Below are 21,888 nucleotides of genomic sequence, written 5' to 3' on the forward strand. Positions count from 1 at the left end.
GGCTAATTAAACACAAGAACTCGTGAAGTAGGTAAGTGTATAAGAGAAATTCCTGTGCAACTTGAGCATGCTGGGATAATAGAACTTAGTACAAAAAAGAAAAAAGAAAAAATAAAGAAGATAAATTAAGCTATATGGCAATGCTAAGAACTGGCAGCAATAACAAAATATTAAAATTCCAAGTATAAAATATTAAGTTGGAGTTCTTCTGAAATATTGAGGTTCTCACTTTGGTTTAGAAAATTGAAGCTCAATTTTGTCTCATACCTATGCACGAGATAAACTAAAACAGTTACTTCTGCATGCAACTATTAATTAAAGTATGAAGGAGAAGAGTTAAAAGAAGATCGTCCAAGTCATTTATTTTGGTTCAGCTCCAAAATGAAACCTACATCTGATCCCAATCACAATTTGTGGTGAGATTTTTCAACTATGATTAATATCCAAGTTACAAATTCATCAAGCAATGACAATTCCAAGAACCAAAAATCCGGGACATTAACAATGACTTTTCTTTTTGTCTTAGTATTTTCACTCAACACACACAGCCTTTTTCTATTACAAAAAATTCCTCACAAACTCTCACACAGATGCATGCCAAGAACAATTTTCACAAGCATAAGCTCTCACTAGCACACGCTAACAAGCAAGATTCACAAAAAACCAAAATCAGCAATGAGAAAAGGAGTACAATGTATGCACATGAATCCTTATAAATTGTGTAAAATATGATTGTTAGCTCAGTCTCTCTTTTTTCAAGTTGAACTTGCTGCTCCAATATCCTTTTCTATATGATAGAGCAACACCCCACGCAATCTGCAAATAGTGAATTATCTGTAGTAAGAATTAAGTCACATGCATGCTGGTAGTTTTTTCTTGCTGTCCATAAAACACAGAAGCGTGAAAACTGAAAATAATAACTTCTCTGTGCTTTTAAAGAAGAGTGCAAAGTATCAATCTTTGTTTTATTTCCGTTATATTTACAATGGAATGTCATTTTGAAGTATTATATACTTTTTTTTAATTAATCTCCCTTCTCACATTAGACATTTACTAAAGTGCATATGTATATAATAAGATTAAAGAAAAGAGAAGACAAATTGAAATCAATAGAGAATCTATGCTGCTATGCAGTATTAGTAGTTAAATAAGGACATGGAAAATTCAAATAACTAGTAGTTGTTACTTGTTAAGAGACTGAGATTGAGACTGACCTGTTTCTTTCTTTGCGAGACAAATGCGGAATGCACTAGCATAGCAGATATATGGAGCTGAAATATTCTTCCTCCCTCTTTTCCATGCATCTAATGGGAAACACTCTCTCCCATATCTAATGGGACCATTACACACAATACAGACCTATGGTATGACAAAGAAACTAATTAAAATTCTTATACTTTAAACTAAGCAGAACAAGCAGGGTGAGTTTCCACTAACTTTCATGTTTTGCCAGACAAGTTAGCTAGTATATTTTTATCAAGAAAAAGTTGTGGGAGATCAGTGATATTGTAACATAGATCTTTGAAATTTGCATTAAAATATTGAGGTTTTCATTATTTTTCGCCCTAAAGAACATGAGCTATAAAATTAAGAACACCTGAATCGAATGACAATTTGTAGCATCTCTTGCATCTTTTAGTGCGTAAACAAATGTATGTTAAAAGCTAAGCACAGAGAACAAGAAATAAAATATATTTTTCTCACAAGTATATTCAGACTCCCTCAAGAGTCAAGCATTGCCTATTAAACTTTCAGCCAGTGAATACAACGAAATATATGCACAATGTAAAGTACATATGAATGTATGATTAATAATATATTAATATCTGTTAGTGTTTCAGTTATCAGGGAGTAAAAAGCATTGCTAATCTGTAATTCATCAGCAAATAACTAACATAGAAGCTGAAAACTGGGAAGATATCTAGAAAATGATATAACTTGCAATTATAAATTATAAACAAAGAAATGGAAGAATGCTGATATATACTACATAAAAGAAGCACAATCGAAGAATGCCCCAAAGAGCCAGAGCAATAAAGAGTTAGCCATATGCCATTGCCAAGAACTGCAAACAATAGGCCAGACATTTTCAGCAATGAAAGGGAAGTTTAGAGTATGAAAGCTAACAAAGGTGTGCCACTCCAGAAGCATATAAATCTGTTTATGAGACAAAATGGGTATGTGGTAATTTTACAAACTTCCCAATCATCCTGTTTCTGGTAATTGTTTTGAAAGTGGATCTACAATACAAAACAAAACAAAAAATAACAATGCAAAAATGGTAACTTGGATGCTGACATGCAGTATGACTATACCCTTATGTGCCTTAAAAGTATGATTATACCCTTGTTTATTCAAAGAATACGGCATTGTTACTAAAATATTAGGAGAAAAAAAGGACACAAAAACATGCAAAGTTAGTGTCATATCAAACATATTGTTGTCTTCGAAGTATAAGCTAAAACGGAAATAAGAGAATTTATATATACCAAGTTAGGGAAGTAAGAGACTTTGCTGTATACATCACTTATGATAAAAAATGGAAATGGGTGATACAGTCTTGTTGAAAATAGTTTAAAATCAGATAAATAGTTCTTACCTAAAAGGGTTTAGCTATATGTTACGTTATCACCTTTTGAGGGATCAACCTCAGTCTATGCGTATGTTTGGGCCAATCTTCTCCACTTTCGACCGAATATCTGCGCTTTAGGACTCGACAATCACTAATCCGTAGTGAGTTTATGTTGGTAAGGCAACGGTCAGTTTCATACAATGGATTCTACTTTGGGGCATCTATTGATGTGTGAGCATAGTTTCTATATTTTTTTATTAGTTTAGATATGAATTTATTGACTTTATTTAGATTTTAGTGTTTGAAACCTATTTGGATGTTACTTTGAGATGCATTGTGATTTTATTTATTTCAGAAAAAATTCGAACGAATTTGACAAAATTCGTGCAGAAGAAAAAAGAAAAAATTTGATGCTGCCATTGGCGCCAGCCACCTCGTAATGTGTGCAAGCCTTCTTTTGGGTTGATTTGGCGTTTAGCGCCAGGTGCCTCGTAACCAGTGCCAGAGTCACCCGCTAGTGGCGCTAAATATCGAGCCTGACGTTTAGCGCCAGGAAGACAGCAACACCATAAAATCTTTCTGCCTCAGCTTGGCGTTTAGCGCCAATGACGCGAAATTAGATCCTAAAGAAGGGTTTCTTGGTTGAAGATTTAGTTAATAATTATTCTTTATTTTTTTATTTTAGTTTATTTGGTTTATTATTATTACCAAACTTCATATTTTATTACTTTATTTTATTTTCAAATCAAATTAGGTTAAATATAAAAGGGAAAAAGATTTAACTCTTTGGGCTTCTTCTCTCTTCGCTCTTCCTCATTTCGCACTTTACACACTTTTGGGAAACCCTAGTTTTCTCTGAGCCATGAGCAACTAAACCTTTTCTGTTAAGGTTAGGAGCTTTGTTTATTCTATGGATTAATACTATTGTCATTCTACTTTTAATCAATGTACTAATTTATATTCAAGAATTACTTTCGTTCTTCATCCTAGCTAGAAATTAGAATATATTGGAAGATAACTCTTTTTCTACTTGAGTTCTGTTGAATCTTGAAAAAGTTAACTCACTTGAATAACAATTTGAAAGTAAATTCTCATAATTCTTTGATTATCTGGACTTAACGTCATACGTGACATATAATCTCTTATCTTTAGGTAATTAGGGTTTATGTGGCTAATAAATTAGAATTGGACCTAAACCTTTAATTTAACTTAAGTAACTAAGGAATTGGCGGTTAATTAGATTGGAGGAGATTAAATCACTAAGAAATTAGGCTTTAATCAATTAAAGTTTGTCATGAATTGAATCTTGCATGATTAAAGTAGTTGGTAAGAATTGTTAATCCGAAAAAATAAACACCTCTAAAATCTTAACTGTTTTCCCATCAAATCTTCACAACTCAAAGAGTGAAAAGAAAGAAAACAATGAAATTGGCAACGATTGGATCTCAATTCACAACCTTTTCAATTTGATTCATAGTTTGTTTGTTCTCCACACTATGTTGATGGTTTGATAAACCAAAGAAAAAGAGGAAGAGTGAATGTTGAGAGAGGGAGAAAATGAACTGTTCTCATTTTTTTTTAATTTTTCAAAATGAAAATCTAAAAAAAAGTATTTGTTAGATGTTTAACCTTATGTACTTCTTATATACTTTGACTATAAAATTAATTACAACTATACATTCAATAACTAGAAGCTAAACTAATTTCTATTCTAATTGACATACGCTAAAGTGAGTAACTAATTATAATTGAACTTATATCTATTACTAATAAAAAATAATTTGATCTCGCTACGTAGTCAACAAGGATTTTACCAATTTCTGCCAACTTTTGTTTATGGTTGTATTTAATGCAAGTGTTTTTGTGGATATGTCTAACAAAAATATTTTTTATGGTTGTGTCTAATAAAAGTATCTTTGTGAATGTATCTTTTAAATATGTCTCCTTATACATATTTCTTCTAGTGGAAGTATCTTTGATATTAATTATTATATTGTTGGTAATAAGTTGACAGATAATTTATTGAATAAATGACCATTTGTATCCATGATAGATGAAAACGTTGACATTTGTACCTATGATAGCCTGAAACTAAAGTTATACCCATGATAGATGCCTTCCGTGTGACAAAAGTGCCCTGACTTGGATCTGAGCTTGGTTCGTGGGAATCCGATCCTAGGTGGCACTCCCTCCCTTATCTTCAACCCCTCTCTCTTTCACTCACACACACACACACACACACACTCTCTCTCTCTCTCTCTCTCTCTCTCTCTCTCTCTCTCTCTCTCTCTCTCTCTCTCCAATACCCACTCTGGCCCCTTCTTCCTCAACACTCCGCTCTCTCCCGGAGGCGACATTGCCGTCACAGGCATGAGGGTGCTTCCTCGACGGGGATCTGTTGCTGTTCCCTCCCTGATGCTTCTTTTGCTGGTTACTTCTTCTTCTCTCTTCTCCGTAACTGTGGTAGCGGTGGAGAAGCTTCCGCTGATGCTGCATGGTTCTTCTGAGAGCTGAGACACTATCTCTGAGACTTCACCTTCTTTTTTGTTGATGATAATGGGGTTGGAAATGGGATGTGGGTTCTTTGATTCGATTTTGTCATCAGGGGTTTGAAGAGGAGGCAGAAGGGTGTCCGATTCTGACTTCAAAATTAGAACTTGATTTCGTTTGGCAATGGGTGTTTCTGATAGGACCTCTTTCACAGACTCTTCCTCTAACACTGGTGGTAGTTGCCACTGTGGTATTTGTTGGTTAAGGTTTGAGTTGGGGAGAGAGGGTGTAAGGTATTGTTGGGGGTTTGATTATTTTGGTGATATGGATTTTGGTTTTGGGTCTGGGATTTGCTGATGCAGCAACCCATATGGAGGTTTGAAAAAATAATGCGAGAGGGTTGAAGTTTCAGAAGGTTAGCAATTAGTAGTGGGAAGAGTTCATTGGGGTTCGGTATTCGGGTATTGGTTTGAAAAACTGGGCACAAGAGACATTGTAACGGCTATTGAAGTGTAGTAGAGAATGTGAGGGCACTAGGGTAGAATTGGATGGTGAGAGAGCGAGTGTTGAGGAAGAAGGGGCCAGAGTGGGTATTGGAGAGTGAAGAGAGAGAGAGAGAGAGAGAGAGAGAGAGTGTGAGAGAGAGAGAGGGGGGTTGAAGATAAGGGAGGGAGTGCCACCTAGGATCGGATTCCCACGAACCAAGCTCAGATCCAAGTCAGGGCACTTTTGTCACACGGAGGGCATCTATCATGAGTATAATTTTAGTTTCAGACTATCATAGATACAAATGTCAGCGTTTTCATCTATCATAAATACAAATGGTCATTTATTCTAATTTATTAGTACCTGCACTTTTCCAAAATAATTTAGGTAATAATTTGCTCAATACTTTCTGTCATTACAATTCATTATTATATTCTTATTCCTTCGTCATTATAGAACCAGTTAAAAGCCGAGTTGCGATTTGACTTCAGATTCATCTTAATTAATGAGATCCCTGAAACTCTCTTAATCTCTTATAGGCCTGTTTAATAAGGACTTCAAACATTAGACATACTTAAAAGGAAAAACATGCCAAGAAAAAACAAATAACATAAAAGATAAAACTTCTCCTAAATGTACTACAACGGATACATAGAACGCAATACATTTCAATAGATAACAACTGGGCGATACGCCATACATAAAATATTTTATGCGAAAAATATGCATATGATATTTTAGTACAAAGACAAACACAAATTAATATGTGGTACGCCACCTAATTGATGAATTTATGTAACAGTACGACCAACACATCAGATTGGTCATGGTAGGAAAATTACTTCTCATGCCTAATTAGTCGATTCTTAATACGAGAGTCTAGATACTTGTAGAAAAGAATAAAAACGATAGAGCTACAATTTATGTAAGATAACATGAGCCCCATGCTTTGGATTGAGAGTGAGTACAGTAGTTGGAGCATGTGCATAAGATGGGGAGAGCTGAAATGAGAAATGTTGTAAGAGCAATGACAAAGCCATCTTTACTTCCATTAAAGCAAAATTTTGCCCAATGCATACTCTAGGTCCCCATCCGAATGGAAAGAATGAAACTTGGCCTTTTGTTGCTTTTGCAACTCCTTCAGAGAATCTTTCCGGTTTGAACTCTGTTGCATCATCGCCCCAAATATCGCGATCATGATGAATCAAGAGTATTGGCAAGGAAACTTGTGTTCCTGCTGGAAGGGAAAGGTTGCCAAGTTTCACATCTTTGTGGACAGCACGATTGAAGTAAACAGTTGGAGGGTATAACCTTAGAACCTCGTATAAAATCATTGTCATCTGTGAAAGAAAAGGTGTAAGCGTTAATTAAAGGACTTGCAATGCTGAAGTATGTGAATAGTATGCATAAGGTTTTAGGTTTGAATCATGTCATACTTACAATTTTAAGGCGACTTAACCCTTCACTATCCGGATTTTGATCGCCAAAAACTTGCAAAACTTCCTCTCTAGCACGTGCTTGCCAATCAGGATACCTACCCAATAGTATCATTGTCCAAACTAGAAGAACTGAGGTGGTTTCTTGGCCAGCAAGGTAGAATGCATTGCACTCCTCCATTACTTCTTGGCTTGTCATTCCAGCAGCTTTGTTGTTTCCATGTTCTTGTATTTCTCTATGATTTGATTCCAAAAGTATGCCTAATAAGTCTTTGTTCATGACTTTCCCTACCTTCATTGCTTTCTCTCTTTTGTTGATGATAAACTCGAGCGAAGCTTTTATATCTTTTTCAATTTCTTTCATCCTCTTGTGTGTAGCTGTTGGTATCAACCTAAGAATTAAATACATATTATATTCTTGTCAGTCAATTACCTAATTACTTGTGGATATCAATTCAGAATCCGCATTATTATTACACATATTCCTCACTTAAATTGCTAGGGGCAGGAGTTTCTAATTTGTGTACTGTATCATTTTTTAGTTTATCCTCCCAAATCAATTTGTATACATTGATGGAGTACCCCTAGTAATAATGTGTGAAATCACTACTAATTTCCAAGGCGTATATGTAAGTTTAGCTCCTACATATATATTCACCAAAGAAAGAAAAAAGATGGATAATTTTTGTAACTATTATATTAATAGTCTTACCACCATCCGGGAATATAGACATTTCGTAATTTCATAATAAGTCCAGCTTGTTCTCTTAAAAGATCGAATATTCGTTTTCCTTCTTCATAGCTGCTTCCAAATGCTGTCTTGGAAATAATATCGCAAGTCAAATTTTGAAGAAATGGCCATACGTCGATTTCACATTTTCCTTCGGAAGCTAGCATCGCATCCCATTTTCTAACCATTTTATCACAGGATTCGAACATGGTTGATGACATTACCTATAGACATGATTGGGTGAAAAGAAAGAATAATCAAATATGGACTATGAAGTAATATATGATAATTTTAGAATAATTACTTTGTAATCATACAACAAACGTGAAGTGTAAGTATAAATGAAAAAAATTAAAATAATAATGCGAGTATCACTTAACGAGTTCGAGTTTATACTCAAGTTCATTCTTAGAGTTGTGCCTCAATTTGATTTCCAAAGTTTTAATATTCTCAATTTGATCTCCTAATTTAATATCCATAACTCATGTTAGTCCTTGATTTCTGCCGCAGAATTATTAATGGCGTACTGGGATATAGGTTAGACTACCACAGTGAACCTCATAATAATTATCTAATGTGATAGTTAAAATATTTTACTTCAATTTATTTTCTAAAAAGCCTTTAAAATTTTTAATTAAAATTAATGTTAAGATTTTAAAGAATCCAAAAAAAAATAACTTGAAGTAAATTTTAATTGCCACGTCAAATAGCCGTTTGAGAATTTAATATAATAACTTATAGTCCTTTTTAAAATGCTACTAATGATTCAGTGATAAAAATAATATCACACACTAATATAAGTCACGACTCACGAATGCCAAATTAAAAGGCTAAATTGATTAAACCAAAACTTTGAGAACTAGATTGAAGTAAGAGTGTAACTTAGACAAATTTAAATATTAATTTCATCACTTAACAAACCTTCTAAAACATATTCCTAATATTAAATAAAGTAAATAGTTTTAAGACTCGAAATATTAAAGATAATTAATTCTTCTATATCTAGTAATCAAATAGAGTCAGGGAACGGACCCAAGCATACAAATGAGGGGTCACTTGTCTTCATGATGTTTTTAATTTTTGTTTAAAAGATATAGTTATATATAATATGTCTCCATTTCAAATTTTAAATGATCCCACTATAAATAAAATAAATTTAATTAGCTAAAATTTTAAATTTATTTTTTTATTTTTTTTTATCATTTTGACTATTATTTAACCTAATCAAATTTAATTATTGTACCGTCAATTCTTTATTCTCTTAAACCCTCTTCTTATTTTTATATTTTCAACCTTCTTTTTTTATTCCTTGTCTAATGGTCATCTTCTCTTCATCAAAAAGTAAATTTTAAATTCTCCAATTTTTTTATATAGCTCTCCATGACTCTATGTATCTTTCAATTTCATTATTTTTCTTTTTGATATTTTCAATTGCAATTTTTAATTCAAACAATTATAGTTTAGGTATCAATCTAATATTTTATTTTTTTCGTGACTTTATATATTTTATTTTATTCTCGATTTATTCATCCTTATTACTTATTTTTTATCTTTTGTTCTATTATATGTACCTATGTTGCATATAAAATTTTAAAATGAACTAATTAATTTACTAATTTAGAATATATTTTTTATTTTTAAAAATAATGATAAAAAATATTTTAATTATAATATATAATTAAACAGATACATAAAATATTTTATCTAACATTATATCAAAATTAAATTAAAAAATATATAACAAATTTAATTATTTTAGAAAAAAAAATTATAAAAATTATGTTTTTATTATTTTATATAAACATACTTTTTATATAAAGATTTAATTTTTCTAGTATTTATATATAATTCTAATTTCAAATTATAAATACTAATGTATTATTATGCGCTAATATGTCAGTTAATTCAATCTTTTATTATTAAATGTGTATAAAAAGATTAGTTAGGATAATAAGTTATCTATAATTTAATTAAAATATTTTAATTTTAAATTTTAGAAATAAAAAAATATTTTTATAAATTATATATAATAAATAGTATTTTAAGAATAAAAGTGTTCGCTAATTCTTTTTAATTTTTATATCTTCATATAATTAATAATATTTAACAAAATTTATATATATATATATATATTTGCCCTCACTCTTAAAATTTTCTGGGTCCGTCACTGAATAGAGTATAAATCATCCTTCTTAAAAAAATATATATTACCTTTAATTTTTCAAAATGGAAAGCCGGGTTGATAATCTTTCGATGTTTTTGCCATTTCTCACTGTCATAGTTTGCGAGTCCGTTGCCCAATAACTTGACAAGAGGGTTCAACGTGGGTTTCTCAAAATCATTGATCTTGTTAAAGACTTCTTTGATTTGATCAGGATTTGTGATTATGACCTTTGGTGTTGTACCTTCCCAGACAAAAGAATTCTTACCTACACATACATGGACATGTTTGATGATCTGTGATATATAACTCATTCAACTGCCTAATAGGTGTTTTTTTATTTAAATAAATTGAATATATGATTTACCAAATTTATCCAATTTAGAAAAAGAGAGGGGAGGGGGGTTTACATATTTGTGCTCCATAATACACCAATATCAATCACGAAACATAAATAGGTAACTTTTTCCAGTTTTGTTTGAATTGAAAAATCATATATTTCTTTTATTTAAATAAAAAATTAGTTCGATATATGGATTAAATAAATAGCTAAAGTAACTGCTTTCAAAAAAGAAAAATAGCATTTTTTTTCCTTGTTACATTGAGAATAATGAAGTTTGAATCTAAAATTCTATACATAAAGGAAAATAACATTAAATCTTCAACATAAAAGATAAATAAGATTACCAAATTTTTGAACAGTGTGATGGATAAAAGAGAAGACATGTGGTGCTACATCTTTATCATTGGAAAGAGTGTTGTGTTGTTGAGATTTGGCACCTTCCTTGATCATGTTGATCATCTCCATTGAATCCCCGACAAGAACCCTGTATTTGTTGCCTTGAAGTCCCTGAGCTCTTAGAAGCTTCTCCAATCTCTTTGGCCTCAGCCATAGCCAATTGAGAAGCTTCCATGCCCATAGAAGAACCAAAGGAACCACTATGATGAAACATATTGCAGTTGGGGAAGATATTCTTATCATGTTCCTGTTTCTTTGGGGTTGTGGAAGAGGGAGCCAGAAAGTGAAGGACAAAGAAAGAAAACAAAAAGGAAATTAATTAATTAATGTAGTTCACTTGGATGATACTTGCCGATGCCACTTCGGTGGCTTTTATAAGGCTACAATGAAATTCTACAGCACACAAAATAATTTAGAAGATTATTAAAATTTATTATTTTTAGTTATTAATTAATTATTAATATTTAAAATATAAGTTAAAGTATTGTTACGGACCGTCGAGTCCAGCCCAATTAGCCGTTGGGTCGGGGCACCACCCCCGACCCAGGCCCAAACCTCCTCAATAGAAAGGAGTTCAACGGGTCAGCTCCTAATACCCGACTTAAGGCACGCCCGACCTACCACCCGTACGAACCATGCCATCTTCTGGGTTGGTATCCTCGGGATAGCGTCCGAAGTCTCGACCCGAAGTTCGGGATGACCTGCCCCCTCCCACGTAGATTAGGACAGCTCACAAGCTCCTTAACTAATGGGCTAGGTCATCACTAGACCCGCCCAGCACAGTATATAAGGGGAGAGGACAACTCTCCCCCCAAGGTACGTCACGCTTTTACCTAATTCGGCCATCACTTCGTACGGACTCTAACTTGATCGTCGGAGTGTCCTTGCAGGTGGCCTCCCCCCCTTCGTCGCATTACCTCCGGCGCTCCCAACTCGCAGTTCACACCCCTTTTATCCCCAAGTCGACTCAGGGTCTCTACCCCTCCTCCCCTCATCGGCATCCGACCCATCGAGCACCTGAGATCTTCAGGTAACGAACATTGGCGCCGTCTGTGGGACCCTGGAGCAGGCATGGAGCGACCCCCCACATCGGAGGAACTCTGAGAAGGAGGTGGAGCCCGCCTGAGCAGGGTAATCTCTGAAATCACTTAACACACATATCAAGGCATCTAATGGTAATAAGAGAGGATTAATCATAGGGAACTTAAGGCCAAAGAAGCATGTTTTCAATCAAAGCACATAATTAGGAAGGCAAATGTAAAACCATGCAAATAGTATGAATAAGTGGGTAAATAGTTGATAAAAACCACTCAATTGAGCACAAGATAAACCATAAAATAGTGGTTTATCACAGGGCGAGCTCGACAGTTCGTGCCGGCGAACAGCCAAGATCCTCCGTTCAGCCAAACCAACCAATCTACACTAAGACCCCCGAAAGACGTCCCTTCGGAGGAACAGGGGCCGACAGCGCCAAGATCATGCAAGAACTCAGACACTGAGTACAAAACCTTGAGCGGGAACTGGCAGCGAGAAGCCACTCCCACGGCGACGACAGCCGATCTCGCACCCGTACTCGCTCCCCCTCCCGAAGACACGAGAGCCGAGAAAGGAGCCCAACAAGGCACGACGAGGCGCAAACACAGGCGACCTCCCGGCCTACCCAGGGCAGGTCCGAGAGCCAGAGGGAGTCCCAAAGAGGGAGGGTGAAGAAACAACAGGATCCCATCATCATAGGAGCCACCCCTTTCCACCCCTCAATCCTCAAGGTCCGGCTTCCGAAGAACTTCGACAAGCCGACGGACATGAGGTACGATGGGACCAAGGACCCTCAGGAGCACCTCACAACTTTTGAAGAAAGAATGAACTTGGAAGGAGTAGACGACGCTGTCAGATGCCGAGCGTTCCCTGTAATGCTAGCTGGCCCAGCGATCCGATGGTTCAACGCCCTCCCACAAGGATCCATCACAGCTTTTGCAAACATTTCCCAAAGCTTCTTGGATCGGTTCACAACGCGCATAGCCAAGGAAAAACACCCAATCAACTTATTAGGGGTTACCAAAAACCCGAAGAGCCGACCAGGAAGTTTCTAGACAGATTCAACGATGAGTGCTTGGAGATCGACGGCCTCACGGACTCAGTCGCTAGTCTCTGCCTAACGAACAGCCTGCTGAACGAGGACTTTAGAAAACACCTCACTACTAAATCCGTCTGGTCCATGCAAGAAATCCAAAGCGTGGCTAAGGAATACATCAATGATGAGGAAGTGAGTTAGGTTGTAGCAGCCAATAAGCGGCAGCTCCCAAACCACCCGCGGGTAGGAAGGTTCACGAACTACACGCTACTTACGGCGCCCATAGTAGAGGTTTACCAACAAATTGCAAACAAGGGAATCTTATCCAGACCTAGACCATTGAAAGAAATAACGGGAGGCAACAAAAGTCTTTACTGTGATTATCACAAGGGATTTGGTCACAAAATCCAAGACTGCTTCGATCTCAAAGATGCCTTAGAGTAGACCATCAGAGAAGGAAAGTTGAGTGAATTCTCCCAGCTCATCAGAGAACCGAGGAGATGAGAACGATAACGATCCAAAGAAGATCACAGCCGAACTGTCAAGAGAAGGCAAGAACTCACGGAGGACGGCAATAACCCCCCAACCTTCGTGGTCAACATCGTGGTCGGGCGCAACAGCCCTCCTAAATCCAAATCGGCAGCAAAAAAGGATACTCGGGTACTCTCTATCTCGACAGAAGGCCCCGTCACCAGCAAAAGAGCTCCCACGATATCCTTCGGCCCGGAAGATAAATGGTTTCATGATCTCCCCGAGAACCCCCCATGGTGGTTACTGCAATGGTCGGGACGGGATTAGTCAGACGAATCCTCGTCGACACGGTAGCTGATTCTAACATTCTATTCAGAAACGTGTTCGACGCCATGGGGCTCAAAGAGTCTGACCTCAATAATCACCAGCACGGAGTCATGGGTCTAGGCAATAACTATATTAAACTTGACGGGACGATCTCTCTCCCAATTTGCTTGGAAACCGGTGGCGCCAGGAAATCAGTTATGACAGACTTTGTAGTCCTAAGAGATTCCACTACCTACAACATTATCCTGGGGAGAAAATCCATCAACGAATTCTCAGCTATAATATGCACCAAGTTCCTGACAATGAAGTTCATAACGGACAATGGAATAGTTGGCTCCATAAGAGGAGACCTAGAAACGGCAGTCGCCTGCGAAAGCGCCAGTCTCTCCTTAAGGAAAGAATCTAAGAAGGCAGCTGGCGTGTTCTTGGTAGACCTGGATGCCCGGGCAGAGGACAACCCAAGACCAGAGCCAGAGGGGGACATGGAAAAGTTTCAAATAGGAAAGTCGGCAGATCAGTTTACCTTCGTAAACAGAAACCTGCCCCACGAACTCAAGGGCCCCCTCATGGAGGTTGTAAGGGCAAATAGCGACCTCTTCGCGTGGACACCATCAGATATGCCGGGACTGGATCCCGAGGTCATGTCCCACCGACTAGCCATAAAACCTGATGCCAAACCAGTGGCCCAGCGGTGAAGGAAGTTGTCGCAAGAAAGGGCCGAAGAAGTTGTCAGACAAATAGCAGGGTTGCTAGAAGCAGGATTCATCAAAGAACTCGAGTACTCAACATGGCTGTCCAATGTCGTCCTGGTCAAAAAAGCCAGCGGAAGATAGAGAATGTGCGTTGATTACTCTGATTTGAACAAAGCATGCCCAAAAGACTCTTTCTCCCTCCCCAACATCTACACCTTGGTCGATTCGGCGGCAGGATATCGTTTTCTCAGCTTCATGGATGCCTACTCGGGCTACAACCAGATCCCGATGCACCGACCTGATGAAGACAAAACGGAATTCATAACGCCAGGAGGTACTTATTGCTACAAAGTAATGCCTTTTGGGCTGAAGAACGCAGGGGCCACCTACCAACGACTAATGAGTAAGGTCTTCCATAACCTCATCGGCAAGTCGGTAGAAGTATACGTTGACGACATCCTGGTGAAAACAGCGGAACCAAACAGACTAATAGACGACCTCCAGGATGTCTTCAAAGCGCTAAAGAAATTCAAAATGAGGCTTAACCCACTTAAATGCGCATTCGCCATGGAAGCAGGGAAGTTCCTAGGGTTCATGATAACACAAAGAGGGGTAGAGGCCAACCCAGACAAATGCGAAGCCGTCCTCAAAATGACAAGCCCTGGGTGCATCAAATATGTACAACGACTCACTGGGAAACTCACGGCTTTGTCCCGGTTCCTCGGCGCCTCCGCAGAAAGGGCCATCCCATTCTTCAACCTAATGAAGAAAGGGATTGCCTTCGAGTGGACCCAGTGTGTGAAGAAGCGTTCAGCCGCTTCAAAAAGATACTCTCGGAGCCTCCCGTACTTAGCAAGCCTAAAGAAGGGGAGCCCCTATACTTATACTTAGATGTAACCACGCAAGCAATGGTGGCAGTCTTGGTCTGAGAAGAGGACAAGACTCAGCGCCCAATACGCTTCATCAGCAAAGTACTCCAAGGGGCGGAGATGAGGTACACCAAGTTGGAAAAGTTGGCCTATGCCCTACTACTCTCATCCAGAAGGCTAAAGCAGTACTTCCAAGGGCACGTGATCATCCTGAGAACCGACCAAGCCATTCAACAAGTCCTCCAAAAACCCGACCTCGCGGGAAGAATAATGGCATGGATAATAGAACTGTCCCAATATGATTTACAATACGAACCCAGACAGGCAATCAAAGCCCAAGTCATGGTAGATTTTCTGGTAGAGGTCACAGGGGAGGCCCTCGACACACCGAACACACGGTGGAAGCTCCACGTTGATGGAGCATCCAACCAAACGTTCGGAGGGGCCAGAATCATTCTCAAAAATTCGGCAGGAGTAGCCTATGAGCAATCCATCAAGTTTGACTTCCTGGTCACCAACAACCAGGCAGAATACGAGGCCTTGATAGGAGGATTGGTATTAGCCAAAGAAGTCGGAGCATCAAGGATGGAAGTCAGCAGTGACTCCAAGATCGTCACCTCCCAGATAAACGGCAGCTACCAAGCTAGGGACGCACTACTACAAAAATACCTGGAAAAGGTAAAGGAGCTATGCAAAAGCTTCGAGGAAGTCACAATTCAGCACGTCCCCAGAGAAAGAAACGCCTGAGCCGACCTCCTCTCTAAACTAGCAAGCACCAAACCCGGGACGGGAAACAGATCCCTAATCCAAGGGTAGCAACCGAACCTGCGATCATCATGTGCGCAGCCCAGATGCCAAACCCCCTCATGGATAGACCCTATCTTCCAATACCTAGAGCATGGAGAAACACCCCAAAATGAGAAAGAAGCACGAGCCACCAAGAGGGAAGCCCCCAAATACATAATCATACAAGGGCAGTTGTACAAGCGAGGGCTCCACCAACCATTACTCAAATGCCTGCGCCCCGACCAGACGGACTACATCCTAAGTGAAGTCCACGAGGGGTGTTGTGGTCACCACATCGGGGGAAGATTGCTGGCAAGAAAGATTATCCGAGCAGGATATTACTGGCCCACAATGATGTCGGACGCCCAGGAGTTCGTTAAAAAATACAAAAAATGCCAAGAAAATGCCAACTTCCACAAAGCACCACCTGAAGAACTCAACCTAATGATGGCCCCCCGACCTTTCGCCCAATGGGGAGTCGACCTCTTAGGACCATTCCCACCTGGGCCTGGACAAGTGAAATACTTGATAGTAGCCATAGACTATTACACCAAATGGGTAGAAGCAGAACCACTGGCTAGCATATCTTCAGCGAATTGCCAAAAGTTCATGTGGAGGCAAGTGGTTACCAAGTTTGGAATTCCAGAAACCGTCATATCGGATAACGGGACACAGTTCACCGACAAGAAGTTCAAAGGGTTCCTAGCAGGATTAAAGATCAAGCAAAGGTTCTCCTCAGTCGAACACCCCCAAACCAACGGCCAGGTGGAGGCAGCTAACAAAGTTATCCTAAAAGGGTTAAAGAAGCGACTTGAGGGAAAGAAGGGCTCATGGGCAGACGAGCTAGCTTTGGTCCTATGGTCTTACAGGACCACTCCCCAATCATCCACTGGCAAAACCCCCTTCCGACTCACATACGGGGTCGACGTAGTCATCCCAGTTGAGGTCGGGGAACCGAGCCCAAGGTTACTTCTCGGAGGAGGAAGTGAAGCAATTGAAAAAGATCTAGTCGACAAGACAAGACAAATGGCGCACCTAGAAGTGACAGAAATAAAACAAAGGATAGCCCTAAGGTACAATGGCAAAGTGCTAAAAAGAAGCCTGGAAGAAGGCGACTTGGTCTTGCGACGCAACGACATAGGGCTACCAACCCCAGGAGAAGGCAAGTTAGCCGCAAACTGGGAAGGCCCTTACAGGGTAAGAGAGGTCCTCGGCAAAGGAGGTTACAAGCTAGAGAAGTTGGATGGAAGCGAGGTACCAAGAACATGGAACATGGCAAACCTGAGGAGGTTCTACTCATAAGAAGAAGCGACCACATGACCTGACGACCCCAAATCCCCCCTTTTTTACATTTCTTTTACATTCCACTTTTACTATCTTTCACTTAATTACGCATTGCATCACTTCCTTGCTTCAAAGTTCTAACAATATGATAAGTTTGTCCTTTTGCAAGATTCACGTCGAAATAACAAAACGACGAAAAATAACGAACGGTCGACCTAATGGGAACCTGGGACTGATCACCCCGGGAACCAAAGGGACCAAAAGCAAAATGGCTCAGCGACAAGAAACAAAAACGGTAAATACCATAAAAACGGTAAACCAAAAGGCCGCGACGGCCTGAGTAAACAAAACAAATAGTAAAAGCAAAGCCGCGACGGCCTGAGAAAACAGGAAATAACCAAGAAAACGGCCTAATTAAGATAAAAGAGCCAAAGTGTTCGTTACAAATAAAGGGCGCCTTAAAATAGGCCGCAGAATAAAAGTAAGTTATAAAAGATAAAGAAAAGGTTGGGAGAAGTATCCATCTCAAGACTTGAAAATATCAACGATCTTCCCGCCTTCGACCGTCTTCAAAGCCCCAACTTAAGAAAGATCGAGGTCGGGAGCCAGCACGGCCACCTGGAGCTTAATCCCCTCCTCGGTCAGCTTCATGGCCTCCCGGGCCCCCTTTGCCAGCTCCTTGTTTTTCTTCTTCAAAGAAGCTATCTCCTGGCAAGGGGCCTCTGCCAAGTCCTCCGCCAACTTCAGCTTTTCCTCAAATTCTTTGGCTTTCTTCCCAGCGGCAGTAGCCTTACCACGAGCAGTATTAAAATCTTTCATCAAGGCAAGGTCTTGATCCACTAGCCTATTGATCTCATTGGCATGATCCTCAACCTTCTTCTCCTGCTCAAACAATTTAGTCTTCAAAGACTCCTCCCGAGATCTCGAATCTGTCAGATCTTTTTGGGAGTCCCGAAACTTCACTTCCATAGCGTGATAATTGCCCAAGACAGGCTCCACCTTCTTGGCAATAGCTGCAGCTCAAAGAAGACTGCGGTAGATCCACCTCGCCTGCCCAGAAAGGTCGGCATCATGGAAAAATTCTTCGGTGTTCGGGAGCAACTGGGGTTCAATAAAGCCCCCAGCATCGAAATTCTTCTCCATAACTGAGAGCGCCTTCCCGGAATCCCGTTTCCTCTTCTTAGGGTTGCTAACGACCTTTAAGTCATTGTCACCAAAACCCATATCCTCCTTGTCGAAAGGAGCTTCCGTTTCCACACTCCAATTCCCCGAGGTGTTCTCAGGAGGAACCTCAACCTTCTCTAGCTGAACTTGGTCGGCCCCGTCAACCCGACCATTGCCCTCCCCGACATCCCCCTTGTCCTGACTCATCGAAGGGGTCGTCGAGGAGTCATCACCAACCTCATCATCCCCTTGGATGAGATTCATCAGGTCAGCCAAAGTCTTCTTCCCACCAGCCATGGAAATTACAAACAAAAAGACAAAGGCGTAAGTAATAGAAGAACAAAATACTAAAAATACAAAAATAAAGAACTCACCAACATACGACCGGCCGGCCTCCTGATCCCCCATAACCATGCGAGGGTTAAGATTTTTTTCGCCAAAAATCGCCAACAAAATATCGGCAATATTGCGATCTTCCGGACTCAGCCAATCATAAGATATTTTTATCAAATAGTCGGATCCCGCCCCGAAGCTCCAGTAGGTCGGGATCCGCCTTTCCCCCTCGGCAGTAAGCCAGAAAGGTTGATGACCTTCAATTGGCCTAACCTTAAAGAAAGTAGACTTGAAGCCGTGGAAGGAGTCCTCAAAAAGGCCAAAAATCCTACGGCCTTGTTGGGCCCTAAAGAACATATATCCCTTCTTCGCCTTCTTCTGGCGAGAAGGGTTCGTAAGCAGGAAGAGATAGAGAAAAACGTTCACCGAAGTCGGGAGCTCCAGATATTCGCAAACCATCTCGAAGCATTGGATGGCAGCCCAGCTGTTCGGATGAAGTTGCGACGGAGCAACGTCACAACGGTTCAACAAACCCATGACGAAGGGGGAGAAGGGTAAACGAACCCCCAAAGTCGTGAACATGGGTTCATAAACCCACAACCAGTCAACAACTCGAGGGGAGGCCAAGTTCTTCTGACATACACGCTCCCGACCAGCAAGAACGTAAACTTGGTAGAACGCTTCCTCGGGACCACCTCCACATAAGAGCCCTGACTGGCGCAGATCCTGGAGGCCCTCCTTCGTGACCTTGGAAAGGGTATCCTTCACGTTGGAGGAAACCCAGGCGTAATGGTCAACAAAGTCGGCTAGCGGGCGCTGAGCCTGATCCGGGAGAACGAGGCGCTCGGCCATACCTACAGCGGGGGCACCACTTAGTCAAGACGGGAGGTCGTGAACCCTCAAAATAGTAAAAGCAAAAACTACAACTCCCCAAATCACCCTCTAGACACCCCTACACTAACCCAGAATGCAAGCAAAAACCCATGAAAAACCCAGTGGCGCCCCCTCTAGAAGAAAAAGCAACAAGAACAAAACAGAAACCCAGGTATGCATAGAGGGAAGGCACAAAGAGGAATACGCGAAAACTAAAAGGAAGAAGTAATCAAAAGAAAAACCATAAAAAACATACCAGAAAGGCAGACTCCGCAAAAATGGTGAACAGGAACGAAGAATCCAAGAGGAAGAAAGGGCACTGGAAGCAAAAAGAGAATCGATGCAGCGAGAGCAAGAAGCAGAAGCAACAACAGTGCGAGAGAGCAAGAAGGAGAAGGAAAAGAAAAGTAGAGTTGTGAGGGGTTACGAAACAAAAATAAGGAAAAAGCGTAACCGCCAAGGAAGAGCACCAAAAGGCAGGGCATAATCGCCATTTCACTCAAATTTCGAATCAATGAAATGATGGGCATTTAATGCCCAGCACAGGAGCAAAGAAAGTAGCGTCAGGGTTGAGGTGACCACGCGTGAGAAACATGAAACGCCATCGATGAGCTCCCGAAGAAGAAGAACATATCCCACCTCGGCGAGTAGGACAAACGCGCCCAGCCACGAGCTCCAAACCTCAAGGCTGGCGCGTTGGGGGCACTGTTACGGATCGTCGAGTCCAGCCCAACTAGCTGCCGAGTCGGGGCACCACCTCCGACCCAGGCCCAAACCTCCTCAACAGAAAGGAGTTCAACGGGTCGGCTCCTAATACCCGACCCAAGGCACGCCCGACCTACCACCCGTACGAACCATGCCATCGTCCGGGTCTGTATCCTCGGGGCAGCGTCCGAAGCCCCGACCCTACATCCGGGACGACCTACCCCCTCCCACGTGGATTAGGACAGCTCACAAGCTCCTTAACCAATGGGCTAGGTCATCGCTAGACCCGCCCAACACAGTATATAAGGGGAGAGGACAACTCTCCCCAAGGTACGTCACGCTTTTACCTAATTCGGCTATCACTTCGTACGGACTCTACTTGATCGTTGGAGTGTCCTTGCAGGTGGCCTCCCCCCCTTCGTCGCATTACCTCCGGCGCTCCCAACTCGCAGTTCACACCCCTTTCAGGCCCAAGTCGACTCAGGGTCTCTACCCCTCTTCCCCTCATCGGCATCTGATCCATCGAGCACCCGAGATCTTCAGGTAACGAACAAGTATATTATTGAATTATTAGATTAAAGAATTTAACTAATAATTAAATGATAATAAAAGTTAATAATTTTTAATATTTTTTAATTTTTTAAAATAATAAAAATAAAAAATACTAAATATACATTTAATTTAATTTTATTTAACTTTAATATATATTTTATATTTTATTATGTATTTTATATTAATAATTAATTTTAGTGATCAATCAGATATATATATATCTAGTATAATTATAGGAATGTACGTAAGCTTAAAGAAGATTTTTGTTGAGATTAGAAATTTAGGTGGATAAATTTTATATTAATAATTAATTTTAGTGATCAATGAGATATATATATTACTAAATTCTAGATTATTGCACATAATACCTTATTAAACCGTCGACAGCATAAGATACTATTACCAAGGAGAGTTTTTAAATTTTAGGAAAATTATAACAATATTTTTTTTTATCTTTTATAACTTTTTAAACTTAACAAAAGATATAATATATAAGTCTTACGATCGTAATATATAAAATAAAATAAAAAAAATATAATTTTAAGAATTGAATCATATTGATCAGTTCAACCGAATTTATTGAGAATTAGACACTAAATTAATTTGATATACATTAAAAATTAATTCATAAAAAATTAGTCAAAATCGATTAATGGATCAAATTGATCTAATTTATAATAAGAAAATAAACAATTATTGTTAAAAAATATATATTATATATAAATATATTATTTTATTATATCTGATTTAACTTCAATTAAATTTTACTTAATTTTTTTTGGCATTAAAACTTTATTTAAATTTTTAAATATCTAATACCGTTGATTTGATTTTGAGAATCTTATTAATAAAAGGAAAAGAACCAAAAAATAAAAAATATTCCCCCATATTTTATTAAGAACTTTTTATGTCGAATGCTTTAGGCTCCACACAAGTCCTGAGAAAGAAAAAAAAATTTTTAATAAATATTTTTAATATTTTATTTATTAGTATAAATAATTTAAATATAATTTATAATTTGAATAAATTATTATTTTTATCTATAAAAGATAAAAACGTTGATATTTCTACTCATGAAAAATGAAAATTAAAGTTATACCTATGAAAAATCAATTTCTTGTGACAAAACTATTCAAACCCTAAAAAA

The 21,888-nt window shown here is 39.1% G+C and overlaps 3 protein-coding genes and 2 pseudogenes across 3 annotated transcripts; 2 read left to right on the forward strand and 3 right to left on the reverse strand.

Annotated features, from left to right (window-relative positions):
- Nucleotides 1-2,205: 2,205 nt before the first annotated feature.
- Nucleotides 2,206-5,601, reverse strand: LOC148547874 (uncharacterized; annotated as a pseudogene).
- Nucleotides 5,602-6,165: 564 nt separating this feature from the next.
- LOC107613581 (11-oxo-beta-amyrin 30-oxidase-like) lies at nucleotides 6,166-10,998 on the reverse strand. Its single transcript, XM_088496517.1, has 5 exons — nucleotides 10,563-10,998; nucleotides 9,926-10,143; nucleotides 7,697-7,938; nucleotides 6,989-7,376; nucleotides 6,166-6,888 (listed from the first exon to the last, which is right to left on the reverse strand). The coding sequence occupies exons 1-5, from the start codon at nucleotides 10,855-10,857 to the stop codon at nucleotides 6,463-6,465; spliced, it is 1,569 nt and encodes a 522-aa protein (XP_088352643.1). The 5' UTR covers nucleotides 10,858-10,998; the 3' UTR covers nucleotides 6,166-6,462.
- A 2,451-nt stretch (nucleotides 10,999-13,449) lies between these two features.
- On the forward strand, nucleotides 13,450-14,178 carry LOC148547875 (uncharacterized). Its single transcript, XM_088495559.1, has one exon. It carries the CDS (start codon nucleotides 13,450-13,452, stop codon nucleotides 14,176-14,178), a length of 729 nt encoding a protein of 242 aa, XP_088351685.1.
- A 986-nt stretch (nucleotides 14,179-15,164) lies between these two features.
- On the forward strand, nucleotides 15,165-15,791 carry LOC148547876 (uncharacterized). Its single transcript, XM_088495560.1, has one exon. The coding sequence runs from the start codon at nucleotides 15,165-15,167 to the stop codon at nucleotides 15,789-15,791; it is 627 nt and encodes a 208-aa protein (XP_088351686.1).
- A 1,905-nt stretch (nucleotides 15,792-17,696) lies between these two features.
- Nucleotides 17,697-18,692, reverse strand: LOC148547877 (uncharacterized; annotated as a pseudogene).
- Nucleotides 18,693-21,888: the final 3,196 nt, after the last annotated feature.

This window comes from Arachis ipaensis, chromosome B8 (genome assembly GCF_059453495.1).
Source record: "Arachis ipaensis isolate K30076 ecotype BB chromosome B8, ASM5945349v1, whole genome shotgun sequence".
Taxonomy (NCBI): domain Eukaryota; kingdom Viridiplantae; phylum Streptophyta; class Magnoliopsida; order Fabales; family Fabaceae; genus Arachis; species Arachis ipaensis.

Bases quoted from the DNA above. Each gene is read 5' to 3' on its own strand.
- LOC148547876 (XM_088495560.1), top strand. From the start codon at position 15,165: ATGAGGTACACCAAGTTGGAAAAGTTGGCCTATGCCCTACTACTCTCA.
- LOC148547875 (XM_088495559.1), top strand. From the start codon at position 13,450: ATGGTGGTTACTGCAATGGTCGGGACGGGATTAGTCAGACGAATCCTC.
- LOC107613581 (XM_088496517.1), bottom strand. From the start codon at position 10,857: ATGATAAGAATATCTTCCCCAACTGCAATATGTTTCATCATAGTGGTT. The intron at 7,939-9,925 runs GTAATATATATT...TCATGTCTATAG, and splicing joins TCCATTTTGAAAAATTAAAG to GTAATGTCATCAACCATGTT. The intron at 6,889-6,988 runs GTAAGTATGACA...TTTCTTTCACAG, and splicing joins GGTTAAGTCGCCTTAAAATT to ATGACAATGATTTTATACGA.